General features: G+C 34.3%; 1 protein-coding gene across 2 annotated transcripts in view; it reads right to left on the reverse strand.

The window, feature by feature from the left end:
- Nucleotides 1–727: 727 nt before the first annotated feature.
- The window catches only part of LOC110093150 (U3 small nucleolar ribonucleoprotein protein MPP10), a 53,886-nt gene continuing 31,310 nt past the window's right edge, over nucleotides 728–23,303 (reverse strand). Inside the window, exons 3-13 of one of the 2 annotated variants that reach the window (XM_020817949.2) lie at nucleotides 21,389–21,536; nucleotides 21,204–21,314; nucleotides 20,894–21,031; nucleotides 19,448–19,516; nucleotides 19,317–19,358; nucleotides 19,133–19,201; nucleotides 13,540–13,611; nucleotides 13,400–13,453; nucleotides 13,182–13,323; nucleotides 7,117–7,216; nucleotides 728–1,082 (exon numbers count right to left, since the gene is read on the reverse strand). In XM_020817949.2, the coding sequence (XP_020673608.1) occupies nucleotides 7,164–7,216; nucleotides 13,182–13,323; nucleotides 13,400–13,453; nucleotides 13,540–13,611; nucleotides 19,133–19,201; nucleotides 19,317–19,358; nucleotides 19,448–19,516; nucleotides 20,894–21,031; nucleotides 21,204–21,314; nucleotides 21,389–21,536 (898 nt within the window). In that variant the 3' untranslated portion in view covers nucleotides 728–1,082; nucleotides 7,117–7,163. The remainder of the gene's footprint in view (nucleotides 1,083–7,116; nucleotides 7,217–13,181; nucleotides 13,324–13,399; nucleotides 13,454–13,539; nucleotides 13,612–19,132; nucleotides 19,202–19,316; nucleotides 19,359–19,447; nucleotides 19,517–20,893; nucleotides 21,032–21,203; nucleotides 21,315–21,388; nucleotides 21,537–23,303) is intronic. The other variant, XM_020817948.2, reaches the window with a different exon arrangement.

Genomic DNA, 23,303 nt, shown 5'->3' on the forward strand with positions numbered 1-23,303 from the left:
AAAAAATATAATTATATTACATAAACTAATGAACGGCTCAAACAGGATAGCAATTTTTTTCTAATTAATACTTTAAAGCCATTTCAATCATCAGCTGCAGCTGTTCTTGCAATGAGCTGATTCAGGGGCTGTTTATTTTTTGAAGGTAACCAGGATTTAAAATCTTAAATAAAAGATTTTGGATTCATAACCAAAGAACGTATTATTGGAATTTCCTTTTCTTGCCTTCATCTCTAAACAACAAAGGTCTTACTTTTTCAGAATGTTAGTAAGATGATACTGCAGCTTGCTTGCTTGAACAGTTATGCTGACAACCTTACAATGAAATTTAAATGGATTTGGCTTTGGAATGCTAGTACTCTTATGCTGTACAAATTTAGTGCATCTGAACGATAAATTATGGCTTCATTTGGGACGGCTTTCTTTCTGTTTTTTAAAGCAACTTTTTAATAAAAAAAATTTTAATTTTGTACTAAAAAGATACTTTAAGAAGCAGAAAAAAAAATCATCCCAAACGAAGCCTATGTCTAGAGTGATAACTATGGCACAAACCCAAGAGTTCTTTACATTGGATTATTTAATGAAATAAACTGAGTAAATAACTTTACACATCTGAGCTCCACAAAATAGCATTACCTGTACCATCTCTTTTTCATTTTTTTTTTCTTTTGCACCAATTCAGCGACAAAACATATCATTCTATGGCTTTTACTCGACAGAAGCTGCATTTGCTTGAATAGTTAAGATATGCGGGGCTAAAGTACTATGTATAGGCTTTGTGGCAATCTTCGAGATGATTACATAGAAAAAATAAAAGGGAATTTATATACATAGCACTCAAAGTATTAGATGTATATATTGAACATATCAATTTAAATATTATTGAAAAAAAAGCACTCCATTAATTGAACCTTGATGACAAAGATGAAGTTGCAACTGCTCACGACACAAGCTTACAGGGAGGTCAAATGGAGCTGGGTAGAGGCTGGTCAGGCATGGAGCAACGCGTAAGGAATGTTGGCCACCACGCGGGTTTTATGGATTTCTGATGCCCTGCTCGTTAAATTTCATGCCTCCAGCTGCTAAGAAGGCAAATGCAATGTCCGTTAATATATATATAACATACTGTTGACTCTACCCACCATTGTGTACCACCCACAATCGGCTCCGATGGGAGCTTGAGTAGCGACCCACCGCAACTTCATCTTTATTGTTGAGGTTCCATTAACATAACATTATTTTTTATAAATAATAACGTTCAGGTGCTAAATATGTAAATCAAGTAATTTTAAGTAGAGGTGTCAATTTCGGGTCAAGTTCGGGTCGAATCCGGAACTGACCCGAGTTCAAACGGGTCGACCCTTACCCGACATGGGTCGGAAATTCGAACCCGGACCCGACCGGTTGACCCGAACCCGACCCATTTTTTTTAAACGGGTCGAATACGGGAACCCGAACCCACGACCCGTTTTGAAATCGGGTCGGGTCCAACCCGGATTTTTCGGGTCGGGTTTTCGTGTCGTATCAAATATTGGCACCCCTAATTTTAAGCGGTTTGCATGTAAATCCCCAGAAAATTATAAAGAGATCCTAAAATAAATTATAACAAAGCAGTATTGATAATCAATGGACCTATTTTGAAATTTGCATTATATATATATGAAGTATTTGCATTGCACTAATCTCAAACTATATTGAATGATTTTCAAGTTAGACTTTTGACATAATTTTTCAGATGACATGCATTGAAAGCATAAAAAATCAGTCTGATTGATTAATATCCTTCAGTGCAATTGTTAGATTGGGCTCCTCCTGGACCGGCTCTTGGGGGCTGATTTTGGAGAGGATTAATTAAGAAATATTTTTCTAATTGAATAAGACAGATTTTGGGGCTGATTTGGAGTGAATTAATTTGGAAATATTTCCTAATTAAATAAGACAAATTTGTGGGCTGATTTGAAAGGGATTAATTAAGAAATATTTTCTATTTGGAGAGGGCTGATTTGGAGGTGAACTAATTAGGAAATATTTCCTAATTCAAAAGGACAGATTTAGGGGCGGATTTGGGAGGATAATAATTAAGGCAAATTTGGGAGGGAGTTGAGGGAGGGTTGTTTGGGTATTTGTCATATATTGTATGCTTTGAGTAGGGAGTTTTTCCTAGGGTAAGGGTTATGTATTGTTTGCTGACATTAGATTATTTTTTATAGTATTTGGAGTTTAGCCTTCCAATTGAAGATCCACTTTTATCTTGTATTTTTTTCATAAAACTTTCAATAAAAAAGTATTCTTGTGTTCCATTTCTGATTTTCTTATTGTTGGTTTTCTGAAATTGCTGAAATCAGATTTCAACCAAGGCTTTTTCTAAATTTCTACAAATACTTCCTATCAAATCGGTATCAAAGCAATTTCCTGGGCTGAAATAGAAGTCTTCCTCGCTGATTTCAACTGCATTTCCTCTCTGATCTTTAATGTTTTTTGTTGTTTGGAGGCCAGATTTATATCAAAGTTGATTTTTGCTAGGGGTGTCTAAATCCGAGTACCTATGACAGGAAATTTTCTAGAGAGAGAAGGTCCAGCTTTCTAGAGATAGAAGGTAATTTTCAAAAATCGGTTTCGCGCGTTTTTAGGTGTGCTCCGATGGCGGCGGAAGTTCGTCAGCCTCCATCGGCTGGCAGACCTTTCGATGGTTGGCATTCAACTGCTGGTACTCTGTTTTCGGCTCGTTCGGGGTTGGTATCGTCTCGGCTTGCTTTTGGAGATGTAAACAAAGGAAATTTGCAAGATGAAAAGTTGAAGTTTATATCCGGTAAGTTTTTTATTATCAAATGCTTTTAGACAAAAAGGTGATTAAATTGGAGTTCGACTGTGTTCAAATAGGCCAAGGATTTCTCATTTACTCTATGCAGATGACATTATTATCTTCTCAGAAGCTAAAATAAAGGTAGTAAAGGAGATAAAAGGTATTTCGAAGGAATTTTGTGGTTGGACTAGTCAAAATGTAAATGTTCAAAAATCTTGCATTCTTTTTAGCAAATCTATAAAGAAAAGGAAAAAAAGAACTATTTTTCTTATTATGGGATTTAAATCAGTTAGTGAGTTTTATTATCTTGGAATTAAAAATAACTTTGAGGAGGCTAGTTTGAGCGAATTTTCAATTCATTGTTGATTAGGCCTTGAGGATGCTGAATGTTTGGGGTGGAAAGTTCATTTTTTTAGTTGGGAAAATCATTCTTGTTAAATCGGTTTTGCTTTCTTATAGTACATTCCACTGAACTCATTCTTTGATTCCAAAAAGTCTTCTTGATAAAATTGATAAGTTATGTAGAAGTTTTATTTGGAGCAAGATGAATGGAAGATTTGAACTTCATTATGTGAATTGGAATGTAATGTGTAGGCCATTGAAATGGGGAGGTCGTACTCTTCATTCCTGTTTAACTAAAGTTGGGCCTATGAGGGCTAAACTTGCTTGGAAGTATATACAAGATAAAGATTCCTTACTTCATAAGGTTATATTTCCGAAATATGGTTCTGTATGAAGATGGATCATTGAAGACTGGTTAAATTGCTTGGAAACTTATCACTGATGGAGGAAAATTTCTTAAGTCAATAGTTAGATGGAGCATTGCTAATGATGAATCTACTGATGTGTTCAAAGATACTTAGGTTTAGGATAAAAGTTTAGACAGATGGCCGACGTTTGTTTTGTCTCAAGATTCCAGTGAATTGACAGTGGACAAATTTATTGCTGACAGTTGCTGGAATGTAGTCGAACTCAAGAAGCTTTTTGGAGATGAGCATGTAAAACTTATCTGTCAAATTCAAATTTTGCTGAATTTGGGTGAGGATAAGATGGAATTAATTTTTCAAAAATCTGGAAAGTCTATTTCGCATTAGCTTTGAAGCATTGGTTCATGATAGCTATCATGATCAAATCTGGGAATGGTTTAAAAAGGTGAAACTTATTCCACGGGTGGAGGTATTTTGGTGGCGAGTTTTCAATAATGCTATCCCTACATGTCAATTCTTGACATATAGGAGATTGAAAAGGAAATCTGATTATCCTAGAAGCTGCAATGAAATTGAAGACATTGAACATGTTACAATCAAATGTAAGAAACTGTTAGAAGTTTTTCAACATCTAAATAGATGGGGCTTTGGAATTCCATCATTTGTTTCTTTTGAAGAATGTTGTAAGTGGTTGTATTTACATAATTCTTTGTTAGTCAAATTATATTGCAATGATGTTTTCTTTTCATGGAAGGCTATAAATAAATTGATTCATGAAGGAAATGACAAAGCTCAATGTTCATAGCTGCTAATGTCGTGAGCTATGGTTCAATTTTTGAACATAATGCAGTTTTAAATTGGGTAAATGGGGTGCTAATCAATCTCTTAGGTTGTTGGATAATCATTGGCATCCTCCTCCACCCGATTGGATCAAAGTTAATGTTGATGCATAATTACTACCATCATATAAAGCTGGAGTTGGTGTTGTCTTCCGAGACTTCAAAGGTAGATTTCTAGTGGCTTTTGGACATGCTTATGTTCATTGGGACGTATCTAGACTGGAGCTTTTAGCTATTCAATCTCTCAAGGAAGTTATTAAAGATTGAATGTTCAATTATAAGGGAATTATCATTGAAGGTGACAATGCTAATATCATTAAGTTTCTTCAAAATGCAATTATGAATTGTGGCCAAGAAATGGAAGATCTTACTTTTATCAAAGATTTCAATCATGTGATCTTTAATTGTATAGATAGGGAATGTAATAAGTTAGAGAAATTATGTGCTAACTATGTTATCTTTAGTTCTTTTATTTGGGAAGATATTAGAATGGAAAAAGTTCCTCCTTTTATCTCTTTGTTAAAGGAGGAATCTAGAGTTATTAGTTTGTAGTTTATTATTTCTTTTTGGTAGTGATCAATGCAATTCAATGCATTTTCTTCAAAAAAAAAAGAGTACCAATGACAGGAAGAAAGGTATTAGTATTTGGAAGGTGAGATCGATTAATTGAAATCTGAAATTTCAGATATCTAAGCTCAACTTTCAGATTTTAAAAGTCAAATTTCAACCGTTCACGAGAATATTGATGAAAAATTTGCAATCATGGAGGAGATGTTGAAAATTTTTCTTGAGGGCCAACCCAAGATGGTGTCGTTGGAGGCGAGGGAAGCCACCGGCAACCAAGGAAGTGGGGAAAACCCTAATCCGATAAAGAAGATTCTAGAGAGAGAAGAGAGAATGTCTTCCTAGAGCCTATTCCTGAGGAGTTGTGTAGAGGGTATGGGGAGAGACGTGAGGAGGTCAAGCATGAAAGAATGGGTGCTAAATCTGAGATAAGAGGGGTGGAATTTGAAAGGGGAGTAGCTAATTATGATCGAAACGGTGCTGAATTTGAAAAGAGAGGCTGATTATTATGATCGAAAGGGGCACTGAATTTGAAAGGAGATGGACTGATTATGATCCAATGGGTGCTAAATTTGAAAGGAGAGTATGAGAATTTAAAGAAAAATTTGGGTACGAGCGTAGAATGGATGATTGGGGCACCTGGGGGGAACCACCTCCTTGGGGAATGGGAAATTATGGAGGAAACGTGGGGGATGAAGAAGATCTACGGGTAAGGAAGCTAGATGCACATTGATGCATATATAGGGTAAAAGATACTTTACCGTCAATAGATTGACAAAGGAGGAGAGATTCTAGGCGGTCGGGATGTGCTTGGAGGGAAAAGCGTTGGCATGGTACCAATTGAGGGATATGAGGTGTCCCATACAAACCTAGAGGGTGTTTAAGGACTGCTTGCTGGAACATTTCCGGACCAATAGGGGAGAGGATTTCTATGAGCGGTTCTTTGCTCTAACGCTGGAGGAAACAATGGTGGAGTACCGTGAGCAGTTTAAGCACCTAGCCAGCCGACTGGACAGGCTTTCAGAGACTATATTGGAGGGGAACTTTATGAAAGGCATAAACTAGAAATTCAAGCAACAATTAGAGTAATGAGGCCTCGTGATTTGGGAGAGGCTATGGAGCTAGCCCAATTAATGGAGGATCAAAGGCACCTGGAGAGAGGGCCGGAGGTAGCAGCACAGGAGGTTCGTACAGGATGACCACAACATTTTTGGCATCCAAGGAGTCGACACCAGCTACTCTTAAGGAGACTTTGAAGGAGAAGACTGTAAGCGGAAGACCTAGGAAAAACTTCAAGAAACTCACAGAAATGGAGCTACAAGAGAAGAGAAGAAATGGGTTGTGTTTTAGATGTGAGGAGAGGTGTACGCCAGGGCACAGGTTTAAGGACTGAACTCTTCAGGTTCTCACTGTTTGTGATGACGAGAAAATTGAGGGAAGTGTTCTTGCACCTTGTGGATAACGTGGGTCTTTGAGAGGGGGTAATTGTTAGATCGGGTCGGGTCCCTCCTAAACCGGTCTTGTCAATCATTTCCTGGACCGGCTCTTGGGGGGTTGATTTGGAGGGAACTAATTAAGAAATATTTCCTAATTGAAGAAGGCAAATTGGAGGCTGATTTGGGGGGTAATTTGGGAGGGAAATAATTAAGGAAGAGGGAAATAATTAATGAAATAGGGCAGATTTGGAAGGGAATTGGGGAAGGGCTGTTTGGATATTTTTTCATTTATTGTATGCTTTAAGTAGGGGTTTTTTCCTATAATTAGAATTATGTGTTGTTTGTTAAAATTAGATTGTTCTTAAGGTTGTTTGGGCTCTAGCCGGTAGCTAGAGATTTGGAAGAGCCGGAACTTCCTCTACAATTGAAAATCCACTTGTATCTTGTATTTTCATTCATAAAACGTTTAATAAAAAGTATTCTTGTGTGTTCAATTCTTGATTTTCTTGATGTTGGTTTTTTTAAATTGCTGAAATCAGATTTTAGCCGAGGCTTTTTATTAAATTTCTGCTTCCTATCAGCAATCTTTATGCACTTCAGTTTGTTCAGGTTCAATCATAACAAACACAATACTTTGTGATAACAGCCAATGGTGCATAAATATGCAGCAATATTTTATAAATAAAAATAAAACAAAATTGAGATACTTTCTTACTTATCCTCTTCACTAACAATATGATAGCGAAAAGCAAGTTCAAAGCCTTTACTTGAAGAAATCGAAGAAACTTTCTCAAAATCCTTTGGAAGAATGAGATCACAGTTGTTGCCTTGCGCTTGCATCTTTGCTTATGGACGGTTTACTGCGATCTGCAAAAATTATTTGCTATTAACATCAGCAGCTTATTAATTAATTACTAAAAAGAAGTGAAAAAAAACTTTAGCAAATAGCAGAAAAATGGATAAACATCAGGAATTGCTAACGAAATGGGAAATCATTGTATGTGGAAGAACAAAAAAAGCGTCGGTGGGTTTGTTTACAATTAAAGCGTAGTGATTTAAGGATAAAAGGATACTTCGAAATTCTATCCACTTACTGTGCCAATGCCCTTATTTCTTCTAGGAGTTTGGATATTTTAAAGTTTGATGATCAAACTTTTCAAAATCCTGCCCACTCAGCGAGTTGATGTCCTAATTTATTCGTAGAGTTAAAGATATTTTAAATTTTGATGATCAAAATATATAACACACAATCGTAATACAATAACTTGTGTCCCCAATATCAAAAAAATTGTACTAAAACATAATATTCTATATCATAAATTGAATATTGCTGTTAAGCCTTATTAATTTTTTCACTAAAAAGAGCGATAGGATGCATCTTCTTAGCTTAATAATCCTCCAGCACCTACTCCAGACATCACACGAAACTCCAAAAACCTTGTTAAAATCAGCAAACTCAAAGTTACATTGCTTAGTTCCTTTTTTTCTTTCAACAAAAGCAGGATCAAATGATTCAGGCATATTGAATTTTTTATTTTCTAATTATTTTATAATTAGAGACATAACAACAGTAATCTCCATAATAAAGTCAATAAAAAGTAATCAATTCATGAAAACATCAATAAAAATTAGCATGTTTTTGTGAATCATTAACTGCTTTAACTATATTAAAATCTACATAGAAAGCATGCCCATATATAATATAAAATCTCAAATAAACAAATCAAATGTACCAACAAATCATTTATTATCATGTTATTGATTAAAATACTATCAAAATACCTAACAAGAAATTTTCCAATAAAAAAGTCATAGAAGTTCATTTATTATCCTCATAAATATGCCAGGTGCATTTACTATAGCCAAACGATATCACAAACCACTCATATAATTCTTTTTTGGTCTTAAAGGCAAGTTTCATTCATCACATTCCATCATTTTAACTTGATGATATCCACCACTTCTCAAACTACCTTTTAAAATATCACATCAACATTTATCATATTTAACATGTTATTCAAATGAGATATAGAAGATCTATAAATAATGATAATATAGATAAAGCACAAAACTCATAATTTTGCTAACAAATCTTTTCCAAAGTAAATCAACTTGTCTTTTCAATTCAACAAGCTCCAAGAGATATATTCTATAATAAGGCAAGTTAAGAAGGATTTACGAACGAAGACAATGACATCTTAATGGAGATAACTACTATAAAGAAAATTATCAAGACCGAGATTAAAAATTGCACAATTGTGTATTGAGGCGTTTTTTGGTTCGTGAGTAAAAGCGTAAGCCTCAAAATTCAAAAATTGTATAAAGTGAAAATAAAGTTTAAAAATAAATTTTTATACAATAGACAAATAGTTTGTTAAAGAATGGTATATTAACTTTCTATTGAACTATAAAGTACAAAATTGACATAAGTATGAAACAAAAAATTACACAAGTGACAAGTGATAAATTACATGAAATAGAATTGAAATCCAAATATCAAAGAGCAAAACAACATAAAAAATAAAAATTTCATAAAAATATCATATAACATCATGTTCAACTCCAAATTTCTTCTTTCCGAGTTCCCCACATCCACATTTAATTTCTAAAGAAAATCGAAATAGTTGACAGCTCAAAAATTATATATATTGTCATCACTGAGGGGATCTTTATTTAAGTCGTCATCATAACAAATTGGTCTATTCCCTATCTCATCTTATGGAATCTAATGCCTCCTAGTTTGCTTCATCATTTATTTCAATCATTTTTCTCTTTCATAAATATTTTTCATCAACATAAAGATAAGAATAATACTCCAAAATTTTTAGATGAGGTAATGGTGGTGTGCAACTTCCAAGTGATCCCTGGCGATGGTGGCTCCGGCGGAGGCCGCGAGCTGGAGGTTGAGGCAGTTGATACTGCTTTGGGGAGCATAAAGGCTCGATTTGTTCGAGGCTTTAGTTTAGGATTTAGGAAAGTTTTCATAAAAAATATATGAATATGATGAATAAAAAAGGTTGAGGTGTAAGCCTCAAGGAGTTTTCACTAGATTTGTTCTAAGGCGAGCCTCACATTGTGCAATTTTAAAAAATAATCATGGTAGTCGAATTGATCCGCCCTAATCTTTACAATCAGCTATAAGATGTGTCTAACTTCATCAAACAAGGTTTTAACTTTAGGCATGAAGTTGTTCAATTCAAACATTTATTGACTTGATTAAAAGCACTAGAATGTTAAAGTTTCTATTTTCCCTTTAGGATTGGTACGATTCAAAAATGTATTAAATCTTTCATAATGAGTAAAATTAATATCATATAACCAAGGTCATCATAAAATAACATAATCCATTCCATGGCCAATACATCACACAAAATTAAAACCCTATATGTAGCTAATTGATCCGCCCTAATCATTTTCTAGATACAAAAATGGCATCCATATCCATCCAAGTTATCTTACAAGGTTGTGGATGTGATTAAGATATAAAATTCAGACGATCTAATGCCAACTAACATACGACATTCATACAACTTCCAATACCAACCACAAGTTTGAACAACTTTTTTCCTGTGCTTAAATGAGTCTAAATTTGTATTCCTCTTCTAATCAGATTCAACCTTACAAGTAAATATAATATAACACATGATATTTAATGAATTATTAATTAATGAATTCTCAAAGTCCCTAATATCTTCATCATATTCATAAATATCAATAGACTCATTATTCATTAATTTCACTAACTTCACCTATATGTAGTGGGATAAAGGCTTGATGTTGTTGTTGTTGTTGTCACCTATATGCAAATTCCTACTCTGCACTAATTTTCATAATGACCAGTCTCGTGGCATTTGAAATTTTAAATCTAGATGAAGATGCAAATCCATTTCGGTTAGTGTGTGCTCGTTGACAGTAGTGCTACCTAATATGTGTAGGTCTAACCGATTGAGTTTCATTTCTTTGATGAAAATACATGTAAGTATAATATATATGGCAACTTTCTTAGACACAAGAAATTTATACATTTGCTTAAAACCTACTCCCGGTTAAAAAGGTGTGTTCGAGCAATAGGATAAGGTGAGTTGTCATTTCTCGAATGATGTTAGGTCTCAAATCAAATATAAACATGTAGAATATAGTTCTCAGATTTTCAATTGTTTCAGAATTCTAAAACAAGTCCTCAATTTTATTTGAATACTCGATCACATTAGTGAATTAAATTCATCAAGCAATCACTCACAATATAATAAAAGATAAATATTTCTCTTCTAAGAACTCTTTCATTAAAGCACGAGTTGTGATAGGTTCGCCGAATTTAAATAGTTTCTCATTCATACTCATCCAATAAAATTTGATCTTAGCCCTTTAGTATATTTGCACAGCTTTTCATTTATCTGACATAGTCTGTCATTCAAAGAAATTATATATATCTAATAATGGGAAAGTAAAAACTTTAGCAACATCTTTTTCCATCATAGGCAGACACTTCAATTTAAACCTTTATAATTACATCATCATAAACATCAATTTTTTTTTCTATGATTTCCCTACGTATTATTATTAAAGATATTTAGTTGTATATCAAGTTCATTAATTTGCCTCCATAATTAAGATTCAACTAACTTGGTTCATCATTTTAATTAGATTATACTTAGGTCATGTGCATCAACTTGATTGGCCTCTAAATTAGTCTAATTTTAATCAGTTTAACAACATCATGGATCTAATTTTCTTCTACATAAACTCGTTAAAGTGAGGTTGCAATATGGTCGTAATTACATTTTGTTCAGTCTATTAAATTACTATAATAATTAACCCCACTTCTAAGCGGCAAGATGACATAAAGCTTTGATACCAATATGATGCAGGATGGCTAAGGATTTAGGCTTTTAAAGCAACTAATATAACGCGCAATATCATTTTGTGCAAAGGAAAATTGAAAACCAGCATAACACAAATTATCAATTAAACCGATGACTTAATTTCTTTAATAAAAATAGGCAATACTAGATTTTTAGAATAATTGATAAAAAATGATCAAAAACACCAAATAATTTCAACAAGAAATAGGTAAAAAAAATAGCTATAAAATTAAATAATTTTCACAAATTAGATTTCCAGCATCATCCATTGCTTAAAATCAAGAGTACTAAACAAGCAAACATCAAATTATATAGATGAAATAGAACAAAGAACGAAAATATCAAATCAAGAGAAATCAAGCCTCGTTGACATAAAAGGTGACGGCTTCTCACGGAATCAAGCATTCATGCTTGTACAACACTCTAAAGGAATAATGCAATTCCCTTGCACACATGATTGAAACTGAAAATATAAATTTTCATTAAGCCAAAGTTATCAAATTACATGCTTCAAAACAAATATTTATAATCCTCATATCCTATATTAGTAAAAAGGATGGTATACACTTAGTCTAAATAAAAATTTAAATTAATTTCCAAGGTTAATTTTAAATTTCCAAATCAGCCCATATGTAGCAAGACAACCCACCAACCATACCAATTTCTTCAAACAATGCCACCTCATTCAAAATCAAACCAAGATGATTCAAACTATCAACACCACCCAACAGAGATAAAAATCCCGCACAAAGCAAAATCCACAAGTCAACCCACTGTTACTCCCTAAACAAAATAAAAAATAGCTTTTTTTTTTATTTAATGACTATTTCCAAAACCATCGCCTCAATCACAAATTAGCAGAAATTCAAAATAGCAATCACTCCTAATACTCCAAAGATCATGAACATATAATGTAGTATACCATAACCTCCTAAATTTTTTTTTAAACTTAACCTAAATTAAATCAAAATTGAAATCATAACAATCAAATAAAGTAACTTAAAAAATAAAATACAACGTTTCTTGGGCAATAAGATAAAACCCTTTTAGGTTATCATCATCAGCATGTACTCAGGTATAGAGATAACAAGTTAAATAAACCAATTAATTGATAAAGTAAATAAGTGCACAAACATTAATGATTGATGTGATACTTCTGATGAGAACAAATGCAAATATATCCATCAAACTGCCTCTGGAAACATGACAAAACAGACAACAAAATTCGCAAAAGAATCATTTCAGATTCATCATTATCACGGAATGTTGTATAGAAGTCCATGCGCATAAGCATTTCAAGCAATAAAGACAGCAATAATCTAATTTACCTAAAGCAAACGTATATATTATCCAACAACAAGGTATGCTTCATACAGGAACAATACAATATCAAGGGATCTTCATGTTGAGCATAATGCAAGCAAAAAAAAAATAAACTTAATATAAAAGGATTATTAAAATCCGAACGCAGAAAACAAGCACTTGGATTCCAGAGAATGTGACTAACAAAAGATGCAATGATGAAAGCCCATTATTATGCTGCAGATCAACCATGAATCGACAAGGAATATTTTGTCCTCATTATATATATATATATATAAGAGAACAATAAAAAAATTTTAAAAGATCAACGTGTGAAGGCTACAGGAAAAAAAGTGATCCAAAATGTTTGGGCTTTATTCATCATTAAATTTAAACGTCCAAGCGTAGTTGCTTCAATTTTAAACTTTGATTCTAGAATTAAAACTTTTTCACAAAGATATTACTTCCACCATATAGTCCCATCCCTTCCATTTTATTTTTCCTAGGAGAACAGAATTTTAAACTTAATCAGCAGCAGCAAGATCACTAGAAATTTCAAGACAGCAATCCAAGTTTGGCAGACAAAAAACTACCAGAGCTATGTGAAAAAATAATCAGAAATTAAAAAATAATAATAATAAAGTGAAAATTCTTCACGAACAATGTACCTTTGAATCTTCTTTTTTTGTTAGCTCTTCTCCTCCTCCTATCAGATTGTGTTAGCTCTGCCTCTTCCTTGAAATCGCCTTTTCCTTGAAACACCTCCTCAGGAGCAAGCATAGCTGCATCTGAAACTGCAACAGGTGCTATCTGCAAAAGAAGTTTGTTTATCACTTCACTCATTCAGATTTTAGAAGGTCCAAAGATAGTTCAGAAGTCAAAATACCTCTTCCATAGCTAAAGCAGGAACATTTGCCTTTATTGACATCTCTTCAATAACCTGTAGATCAAGGCATACCAGTAATATGTAGTAAAAAGATTTGTGAAACGATATATCAATAAAAGAGAACTTAACAAGTTGCATACCGGTTTAGGTGCAAAGTGAAAATGAGCTAATGCATCCAACTTCAGACAAAGCCTTTTAAATAAAAAACTAGCCTGGATTAAAAAACATGTAATTACAAAAAGGTAATCAGCGTCATCATTAAAACGTATAAGAGAGAAGTCAGAAGAAATGTAAGCAATACATTAAAAAGTACTTAATACAAATAAATATATTTCCAAACACAGTTTTAACAGCTCTAGGAAATATTTACAAGTTCTGCGAGGATGATTCTCGCCATAGCCAAGACTCTAGTCTATGGTAAAGTGCATTGGATTAAGTTACCAGAGTACTTCTCATATTAGCAAGTCAATCTAGTAGGAAGTTTGGCAGATCTGTCAAAGGTTGGTAGAAGACTTCACAAAAGTGTTCACCTGCTCAGAGTCATTAAAAGTCTGAAACACTTTCAATGCCTGCTATAAGTTCATCTTTGGGTTTCAACGACGCTTACAAACTTCTAAAATAAAGCTCCTAAAGTTGCACTTCTTGATTGAGAAGAAAAGTACTGATGGGGTGGATACTTGCGGAGAGAAGAATGAGATTAGAAGCTGTGACGAAGTATAGCTCGCAAGCTATAAAGGGGAAAAGAGGTGGGGGACATAGCTCGCAAGCTTTTCCAAAGAAAAACCCTCAGGTTTTTGGATCCAAAAATAACATCATATCATCCTTTTTTCTTTAACCAAACACCTTATATTTATAGGAGAAAAGAGGGCAGCCAAATAGCCACCAAAACCTTATTTTAATCAATTAAAAACAAGAAAATGAAAGGCCAACAGTCAGTTCGAAACAGCACCCAAAAAGACAAAAAAAATCAGGAATTTATTTCAGAACATCAACTGAAAAGGCAGCACAGAGAACTGGGTAAAGCAGCCACGAAAAGGCAACCAAGGAAGAAACAGAAGGGGCAGCACAGGAGACCGGAACCAGCACCCAGCATAGGAGACCGGAACTAGGAACCAGCACCCAGCAAAGGAGAACCAACCACGGGAAAACAGCACCATGAAGAAAAATCGAAGAGACACAGGGAAGGGGAAAGGAAAAGGCAGCCAATGGGGGAAGAACCAAGGGCCAATAGAGAGGGAGGAGGAATGAACCTATTTAATTTAAAAATAATGAGCTGAATAAAGTAGTAGCTCAACATTAATGAGCTGAATTTTAGTAAAGAATATTAAAGCTCACCAAAAATAAATCCCAACTTGTTTTAATCCCGCCTGCCTACATCAATTCTCCTCCAGTTGAAATTGTTCATCTCCTGATGAAGCTTGAGTATGATTTGAAGGCATCGCATCTAGTTCTAGAATTTTGTCCTCATATTTCTTCAGGATTTCTTCTCGTTCTTTCTTGAATTGTTCTTGCAAAAATTTATTTTTCTTCATATATCACATTGTTTAAAATTGCGTATTCGGGTATTGAGGCATTTTTCAATCGTGAGGCGAGGCGTAAGCCTCAAGGCGTTTTGAGGCGTAAGCCTCAAAATCAAAAGATTGCGTAAATATAAAATGATAATTTTTTTATATACTAATGAGTGAATAATATAAAACATAAAAAAGCATAAGATATGAAGTGAAATCAAAATATCTCAATAATAAGACAACATGAAATATAGTTCAACTCAAAATTCTATTTCCCAAATCCCAGTATTCTTTTTATTAACATATAATTCTAATTTCCAAAAATAAATAGCAATGACATATCACATAAGAACTCATAAATCATTAGCACTGTCATGACTAAGGGGTTCTTTATTTGAATAATCATTATGGTGAACTGCTCTCTCCCTTTCCTCCTTCCTATAGAGTCCAATTTCGGGCATTTACTTCAAGATTTATGTAAGTTTTAATATATATAGCGTGAGGCGTAAGCCTTATGCCAGTGAGGCGAAGCGGGCCTCAACCAAGTTGAGGTGCAAGCCTCATAAAAGAAACTCAAAGCGTAAGCATCGATGCATTTTTTACTTGAATTGCGCAAAGGCGGGCCTCAAGGCAAGCCTCATATTGCGCAATTTTAAACCATGATATATCTCTCCTACACATGCATCTTCGACTGAAGTTTGTATAGTTCATTCTGAAGGGGAGCTGTCGAATTTCCTTCCGTTGGAACCCATCTGTACATTGGAATAATTTCTTCGAGATCTTTGGACTGATTTTCATCCACAACTGTATCACTGTTTTTATCTTTTTTCATTTTTTTCTAAACAAAGAAAAGAAGACTCAACAAAACTTAAACTCACTTGATACCAAGACTCAAATGATTACACGACTCATAAACCTAGGATTTGCTAACCTGCTCTGATAATAAGACTCAAATGATAACCTGCTCAGGTTTTTGGATCCAAAAATAACATCATATCATCCTTTTTTCTTTAACTAAACATCTTATATTTATAGGAGAAAAGAGGGCAGCCAAACAACCACCAAAACCTTATTTTAATCAATTAAAAACAAGGAAATAGAAGGCCAACAGTCAGTTCAAAACAGCACCTAAAAAGACACAAAAAACCAGGAATTTATTTCAGAACAGCTTCTGAAAAGGCAGCACAGAGAACCGGGTAAAACAGCCACGGGAAGGCAACTAGGGAAGAAACCGAAAAGGCATACAATGGACCGAAATCAACACCCAGCAAAGGAAGGTAAAGCAGCCACGGGCCCAGCACCTGGAGGAAACCGAAGGGGCATCACAGGAAACCGGAATTAGCACCCAGCAAAGGAGAACTAGCCACTAGGAAACAGCACCATGAAGAAAATCGAAGAGACACAGGGAAGGAGAAGGAAAAGGCAGCTAAGGGGGGGAAGAACCAAGGGCCAATAGAGGGGGAGGGGGAATGAACCTATTTAGTTTTAAAATAATGAGCTGAATAAAGTGGTAGCTCAACATTAATGAGCTGAATTTTAGTAGAGGATATTAAAGCTCACCAAAAATAAATCCCAACTTGTATTGATCCCCCCACCCCCCTTGCCTACATCACTAACTGATCTACATCAATCTTTGGGTTGTTATCTCCTAGGCTAAAAATTGAGAAAAATTAAAGAGAAGAGATTATTCCTACATTTGTATGATAGTTCTACAATCCTAGGATAGCTTCTAATAGGAAATATTTAAATCACAATATAATAATCACAAAATAATCTACAGATTGATAAATAGTCAATAATGATTACAAAATAATTAATAATAATCCAAACATTAATGAGTTGACAGAAACTATTATAGTGAGTGTGGGGCACATATGGCGAAAATTAATGTAGTGGCAGTATAAGTGGAAGGAAAGAAATCCGACAATTAAACTGAGTGGGGGTCACAGATAGCAGAAATTATGATGGCGATTCATAAAAACAAACTCAATGGTTTTTTTGGAAGCAACTTCACAAGACACTTCTCAAAATAGATAGCAATAAACCAAAATTTTGATTAAGAAAAATTAAAGAAAATAACAAACAACCATGTAAAATACAACCAAAATTTATTCAAAGATATTAGATGCATGTGTTAGTGGGACGTAAGTTGTAGATGAATGAAATTGCGTAATAGCAACAAAAAGGACATCGTTAACCCACAAAGACATTGATAAATAGCCTATAGGCATTCCATAAACAGCTTTCTTAAACAAATTCAGGGTGCGTTTGGGACACCGTTTTCATTGTTGTATGTCAGAAAAAGCAACGGAGATGTGGTTTGGGGCAACGAGGTCAAGCTCCGTTCCTAAAAAATTTCGCGTCCCGCGGTTGCTTTTCCTATCCGAATCCCGCTGTTCCAACCTGAGAGACATAAATGCCCTTACAGGTATGTGTAAAATACCTCTTCGCCAAGTTCGGTCATATCAACCCAGTTTCTCCAAATTTTTTCCTTCCTCGTGGCCCATCTCACCACTTCCCGTAAGCCAAACCTCAAATTTCTGCTAGAATAGAAGTTGCTCGGTTTTCTCCAACTCTCCTACCTGAGATAAGTCCTCCGTAGCATTTCCGCACGGCTAGTAAGCTCAGCTCTCTCTTCAATTTCTTTCCTACGCAATTTTTTTTACTGAAAATTAATTTCTTCAATCGGTAGGTTAATTTTTTTTCTCTGCATTTATATGTGGAGTTCTCATGAGAGATTCATTTAGTAGCTCTTTCTTCATACAACTACAGTTAAATCCCCTAACATTGATCCTGATTAGGTTTCGTTCCCTCCAACCAAACAATTGCCATTCCCTCTCATCCCTATTGCCATGAAACTAATCATTTAACCTGCAGGAGTTTTAATACAATTGACCATTACGCATAACTTTTAATGTTTTTTTTTTTTTTTTGTTGCTAGGATGAACAATAAATAGAAGTTTTATAGTTACTGTTCATTTGAATCATATATAACATCACTATTAATTTTGTCCGAGCTTGTTATAATTGAAGATTTATTAAGACATCTGAACACCAAATCGGAATGATCAAACAAGTTCAGTTTGTTCCATCGAAATAATCTAAAGCCTCAAAGTAAACTAGATTTCAGAAATTTAATCTGTTGGACATATTTATGAAAAAATTTTGATGCCTCAAAATTGTCTCTTCAAGCATTTTGTTGATATAATTTTTCAAAAAATATCAACCAAAACATGTTTGTATTATTACGAGAAAAAATTTTAAAATAAAATAATATTAGAGAATCTAAATTTTAACAAATTATTTTGAATTATGATACTACAATATCAATAAAAATTTATAGTATTTTAATATATATATACTTATAAAATATTTGATAAAAGATATCGATTTTAATTCAAAATTGTTAGTTTATTAACATAATGATTTAAAAAAATTATATTTGAACAAATTTTATTCAACTTCATAGATATAAGGGTATCAAGATAATTTGTTATCATACAGCAGCAGCACAACAGTTTGGCAATTATACTACTCAAAAAAAATTTATAGATTTCTATGTAGCAACTTTAGAAAGCAGCTTCTGGACAACAACTTCACAACATGCTTTATCGACAGCTGCAGCCGTCCCAAACTCAGTCATTCAAGTCCTTAACAACTCCAATGATATGTAAGATAATTTAAAACTTTTGAAACAATAAGCAATTCAATGAGAGAAAAGAAGTTCAAATGGAAACAAACTTAAGACAGATAGATGAATGATCAGAGAACAATCAATGGAAAAAGCCAAAAGTGAAAAACTAGGGCAAAAGCTCGACCAAGATTGATGGGAGCCACACCAATAATCATCTATAATTTATTGGTTTATACTTTATTGCATACATTGATTCTAATGCCTCTAAAATGGAGAAAAATGCTGAAGTAAATGTCCTCATCCAACTAGTATATTTAATAGCTTAAATCTTTAACATAACAGTCAGATCTTCAAACTTAGTTTTCAATTCATGTTTTAATAGAATCTTAAATCTTAGAAAAAAAATAGCAACTAAGCTTCCAGCCAAAAGACAAATCTGAGATGGTCAGATGGAACATTCCCACCATGGAATATGTGACAAAGTAAGATAGCAAAAGTAACTAAAGAAGAAAACCAGCAAAAGTCTCAATACTAACAAATAGCAAGAGACAAGGTCACTAAAATATGTAAAAATAGGATGGTGCATCATACCTCCTCCTTTGTCTTATCGGAAGAGGAGAGAGGAGCAGGGGCTAGACCTGCCTTCTGTGCATACTCTTCCTTCATAACATTACAAAATGGCCATCAGTAGACAGTCCCCAAAAAGTTAGGAAGAATACAAAACAAATAAATATTCCAAACTGTCAGTCAACTGCACCAAATTATAGATAACAACCTCATATATCTCAGCCAACCCCTTCTTACTCTTTGTTTCGTCCTGTACATGTAAAGGACAGAGAAACAGATAAAATTGTTGTATATTAAATCCAGTTCTTAAGAACCCTAAAATCGTATGTCAACTTATACCATCTCTTTGAACTCTTTTGGAGCTCTTGATGGTAAATCAGGTGCCCTTTGCACATCATCAAAAAGACCCTGAAAACAATCAATAAAGCAGCATCAATCACATAAAACTTTATCAAAAAATCACAAATAACCTAATTCAAACGCAATCAAACGTTATTTGGTGTTACAACCATTTTCTATTCATGACCATAACTAGCAGCTTCCTTCCAATGGCTATTTACATGTAGTGAGGATCTATAAAACATGCTGCCTGATCATCATGGGAAAATCATTAATGATGCATGGACTCGCTAGCTTTAACATTGGTATTAACCATAAAATTCAATTTCACTGCCAAATGCAGACACGCCCTTAAATGCTGCATTCACAAAATTTAATCATTTCACTATAGGCATGCACAACGAAAATTTGGTGCTCACAATTTTGGAGACTTTTTTATGAAAACAGGGACATTGTGACAAGAACAAAAGTCTAGGGACAATCAAAAAGGGGGTCTATTTTGCCCTTGGACCACAAAATATGCCTTGTTGCATTTGAAAAGATTTCTTTAAAAACAATAATTTACTGTACCTTACTATTCAGTTAGTAAAGAAAACGGAAAGACCAACAAGCAAAAATGAATATGGTTATTTTTTGCTGCTAACAAACTGCCTAATACTAGAGATTTGTGAAAAGAACCTAACAAAAGATTCATGTCAATAGGTGGTATAGAAGTAGATTCCCCTTGACCATTACATCATGCTCAAACAAATTTCTTGTAAAACAGCACTACATAGTGTTCCATTAATGTAGGAAATGGGTAAAAATTTTAATATCAGAACCTATCTATCTATTCTTTCTCTGAGTTCGGACTTTGGAACAAAGACCACAAATGATGTGATCCTAGAAGATAATCATTTAATCCTCCAATTAGTGCTCTCCATCCCAGAATTTATCATAATATGTCAGGCACCTAAAGAAAAATGTATCATCCATTGTTCCATATCTCTACGCTAGATAGTGTTGACGTCAATATAATACACTCAAGACATGCTGCAGCACATGAGTGTTTTCAAAAACTTGGTTAGTCTTCCACAGATATGAGAAAGTTAAAAAACAACCCTTTTTTATTTGGATTGATCTCCTTTCAACTAGGGTTCTTCCAGTTATTTATCCTATATTTTTCTCACTTAAAGCATGCACAATGCATAAATTTAATTTTAACTATAAAAGAACAGCTAAATTTCTAACAAGCACCCACTGATTTCTTTCATCTTCCTTTTCCAGATTCTACCTTCCCTCCTCTACTTCAACATAAAATGCAAACTGGATATTAAAAATGTGTGACTATATTATAGTATAAGCACACATCATGCCTTAATGAAAGTATCAGAGTATAAATTGGTTCCAAGTTCAGGCAATAAAAAAAATTGGAAAAATGTCTTTCATATGGATTCATGAGAGCACCTCAATAATCCTTTTCTTTATTAGGTCTTCAATTGAAGCTGTTACTTCTTCTGTAATCACTGGAGGTGGTCTTACATTATGCTCAAAATCAAGGTCCACTTCAAGAGCACTGTTCTTAGGCCTTTTAGCTGCAGTAACCTATTACAAACCAAAAGATAATAATATAACACTAGCTTAAAACCATGAATTCAAAAAGGAATTAATGTAAATGACATGCTGATTAACTTTAAACTCACATCACTAAATTTAGTAAAATCCCACAATTTACAAAATGCATGGGGAGGAGGGGAAAGGGTAACGGGCAAACAACCTCTCCTTGCATGGTCCATGTCTTGGGTTCCAAGTTAGCTTTCTCCATTTCTTGTATTTTAGAGCGTAACTTCAACAGTTCTTTTTCATAAGTGGATAAAGCTCCACCATTCTGTAAAGATATGCGTGCATGTGAGTCTGCAATACATATTCTTTATTTATTGTATATCAAAATAAAATTATGACCTTCGCATCAATATCCATTCCATCATCTTCATCTTCACCTTCATCTTCATCTGAAAATAACTCCTTGGATCCATCTGGACCCACCCTTTTTATACCACCCTTAGTATTCTTGGCCTTGTCTCTTTTCTTCCCAAAAAAGTCTTCATATCTGAAGAGAACCTTTCCAAATTAAGAATTCAAATGCTAAAATTGATTTAATACAAATGTTTAAGGATTCAGAAGTCTAAAATGTTCGAGCAAATCCAACTCCCATATGCTACATTCTAAAGCAAAGTAGAGAAAACTAAATTTTTTTTATTCAGCATTTCTCCTTGGTTTAATGTTCCGCTGTAAACAATTGATCTAACACAAATATGAGGGATTCAGAAGTCTTAAGTGATGAAGATCTAAGCCTATACAATCTGGAAACGGGAGTTTAAACAAGTAGATTAACAAAATTGGTCATTACATTTTCCTATTTCGTAATTTTCTATTTCCTAGCTCATGATTTACTTTAGTATCTGCTTAAACAAGTCTGTGATAATGCCTATGATAACAGGATGTGTTCATGTGTTCATTACTGAATTGATCCTCTATAACTAAGTTAGTATTCAGGGTTTGGTTTAAAATTCATGTCCTTAGAAGATCAAGTTATATACTGCAAGTGAGGTTAAGATTACTGATATTTCATTTTGAATCCATCACAATCCTTTTGGGTGTTCAGGTTTTCCAATTGCATCCAATTTTGGCCTCTAGGCTGGAATTATTTCTTGGGATTTGAGATCCATTTTTGCAGATCATTCAACAATTGGAGATGAGCTACAACGTGTGCTAGGTTCAAGTTATCTTATGTTAGGCTTCAGTTTCATCATGCCATTGAATTTAATAAACAGGTTCACTTAATTCGAGTTCCATGTTTGAATCACATCATCATATGTTAGGCTTGAGATTATTTTAACACTAAAATGAGGTTTAGCAGACTTCACGGGTATGGGTTTGTTTTATTTCAAATTTTCTTAGTCCATTGTGCTGGCTTTGGTAGCACATGATGGCTAGCTTTTGGTAGAGGATTTCAGGATAATGATTTTGAATTGGAAAGCACAGGCTTTAGGAATATCTTGATAATCAAGATTTAAACTAGAATTAAGTTGATTTTGTGGCAAATGTATAGACTCGTTGAGAGACTTGGAGACTATAAATTATTATTTTTTGTTTAACCAAATTTCAGATTCTAATTTTCAATCTTGTATGTGCTTGTTGACTGTATGATTCCCTAGAGTATCAGTTTGACTACCTAACTTAAGGAAAAGTCATACTTGCACTAACATGAAGGCTTTTTTTTCACTTGGGTAATCTCTTGCATTTACTTATTGTCATTCTATTCTTGTTATTGGTAACGTAAGAGTTTAGATTTTGCTTAAATTCTATACCTCTGTTTAAAATTGCGCAATAAGAGGCGCGCCTCTGCGCAATTTGACCCAAAACCGCCTCAAGGCTTATGCAATTCCTCTCCTGGCAGAGGCGTACGCCTCACTTGGATTGAGGCGCGCCTCAGAGGCGCAATTGCGCAATTCTGGCTGAGGCATACGCCTCAAATATATGCTCAAAACCGCTCAGTACATGCTCGGTACCACTCAGTATATGCTCGGTACCGCTCAGTATATGCTCGGTATAGCTAGGTATTTGCTCGGTACTGCTAGGTACATGCTTGGTACCGCTTAGTATATGCTCGGTACAGCTAGGTATTTGCTCGGTACTGCTAGGTACATGCTCGGTACCGCTCAGTATATGCTCGGTACAGCTAGGTATTTGCTCGGTACTGCTAGGTACATGCTCGGTACCACTCAGTATATGCTCGGTACAGCTAGGTATTTGCTCGGTACTGCTAGGTACATGCTCGGTACTGCTCAGTACCGCTAGGTACATGCTCGGTACT

Source organism: Dendrobium catenatum, unplaced genomic scaffold (genome assembly GCF_001605985.2).
Source record: "Dendrobium catenatum unplaced genomic scaffold, ASM160598v2 fragScaff_scaffold_1061, whole genome shotgun sequence".
Classification (NCBI taxonomy): domain Eukaryota; kingdom Viridiplantae; phylum Streptophyta; class Magnoliopsida; order Asparagales; family Orchidaceae; genus Dendrobium; species Dendrobium catenatum.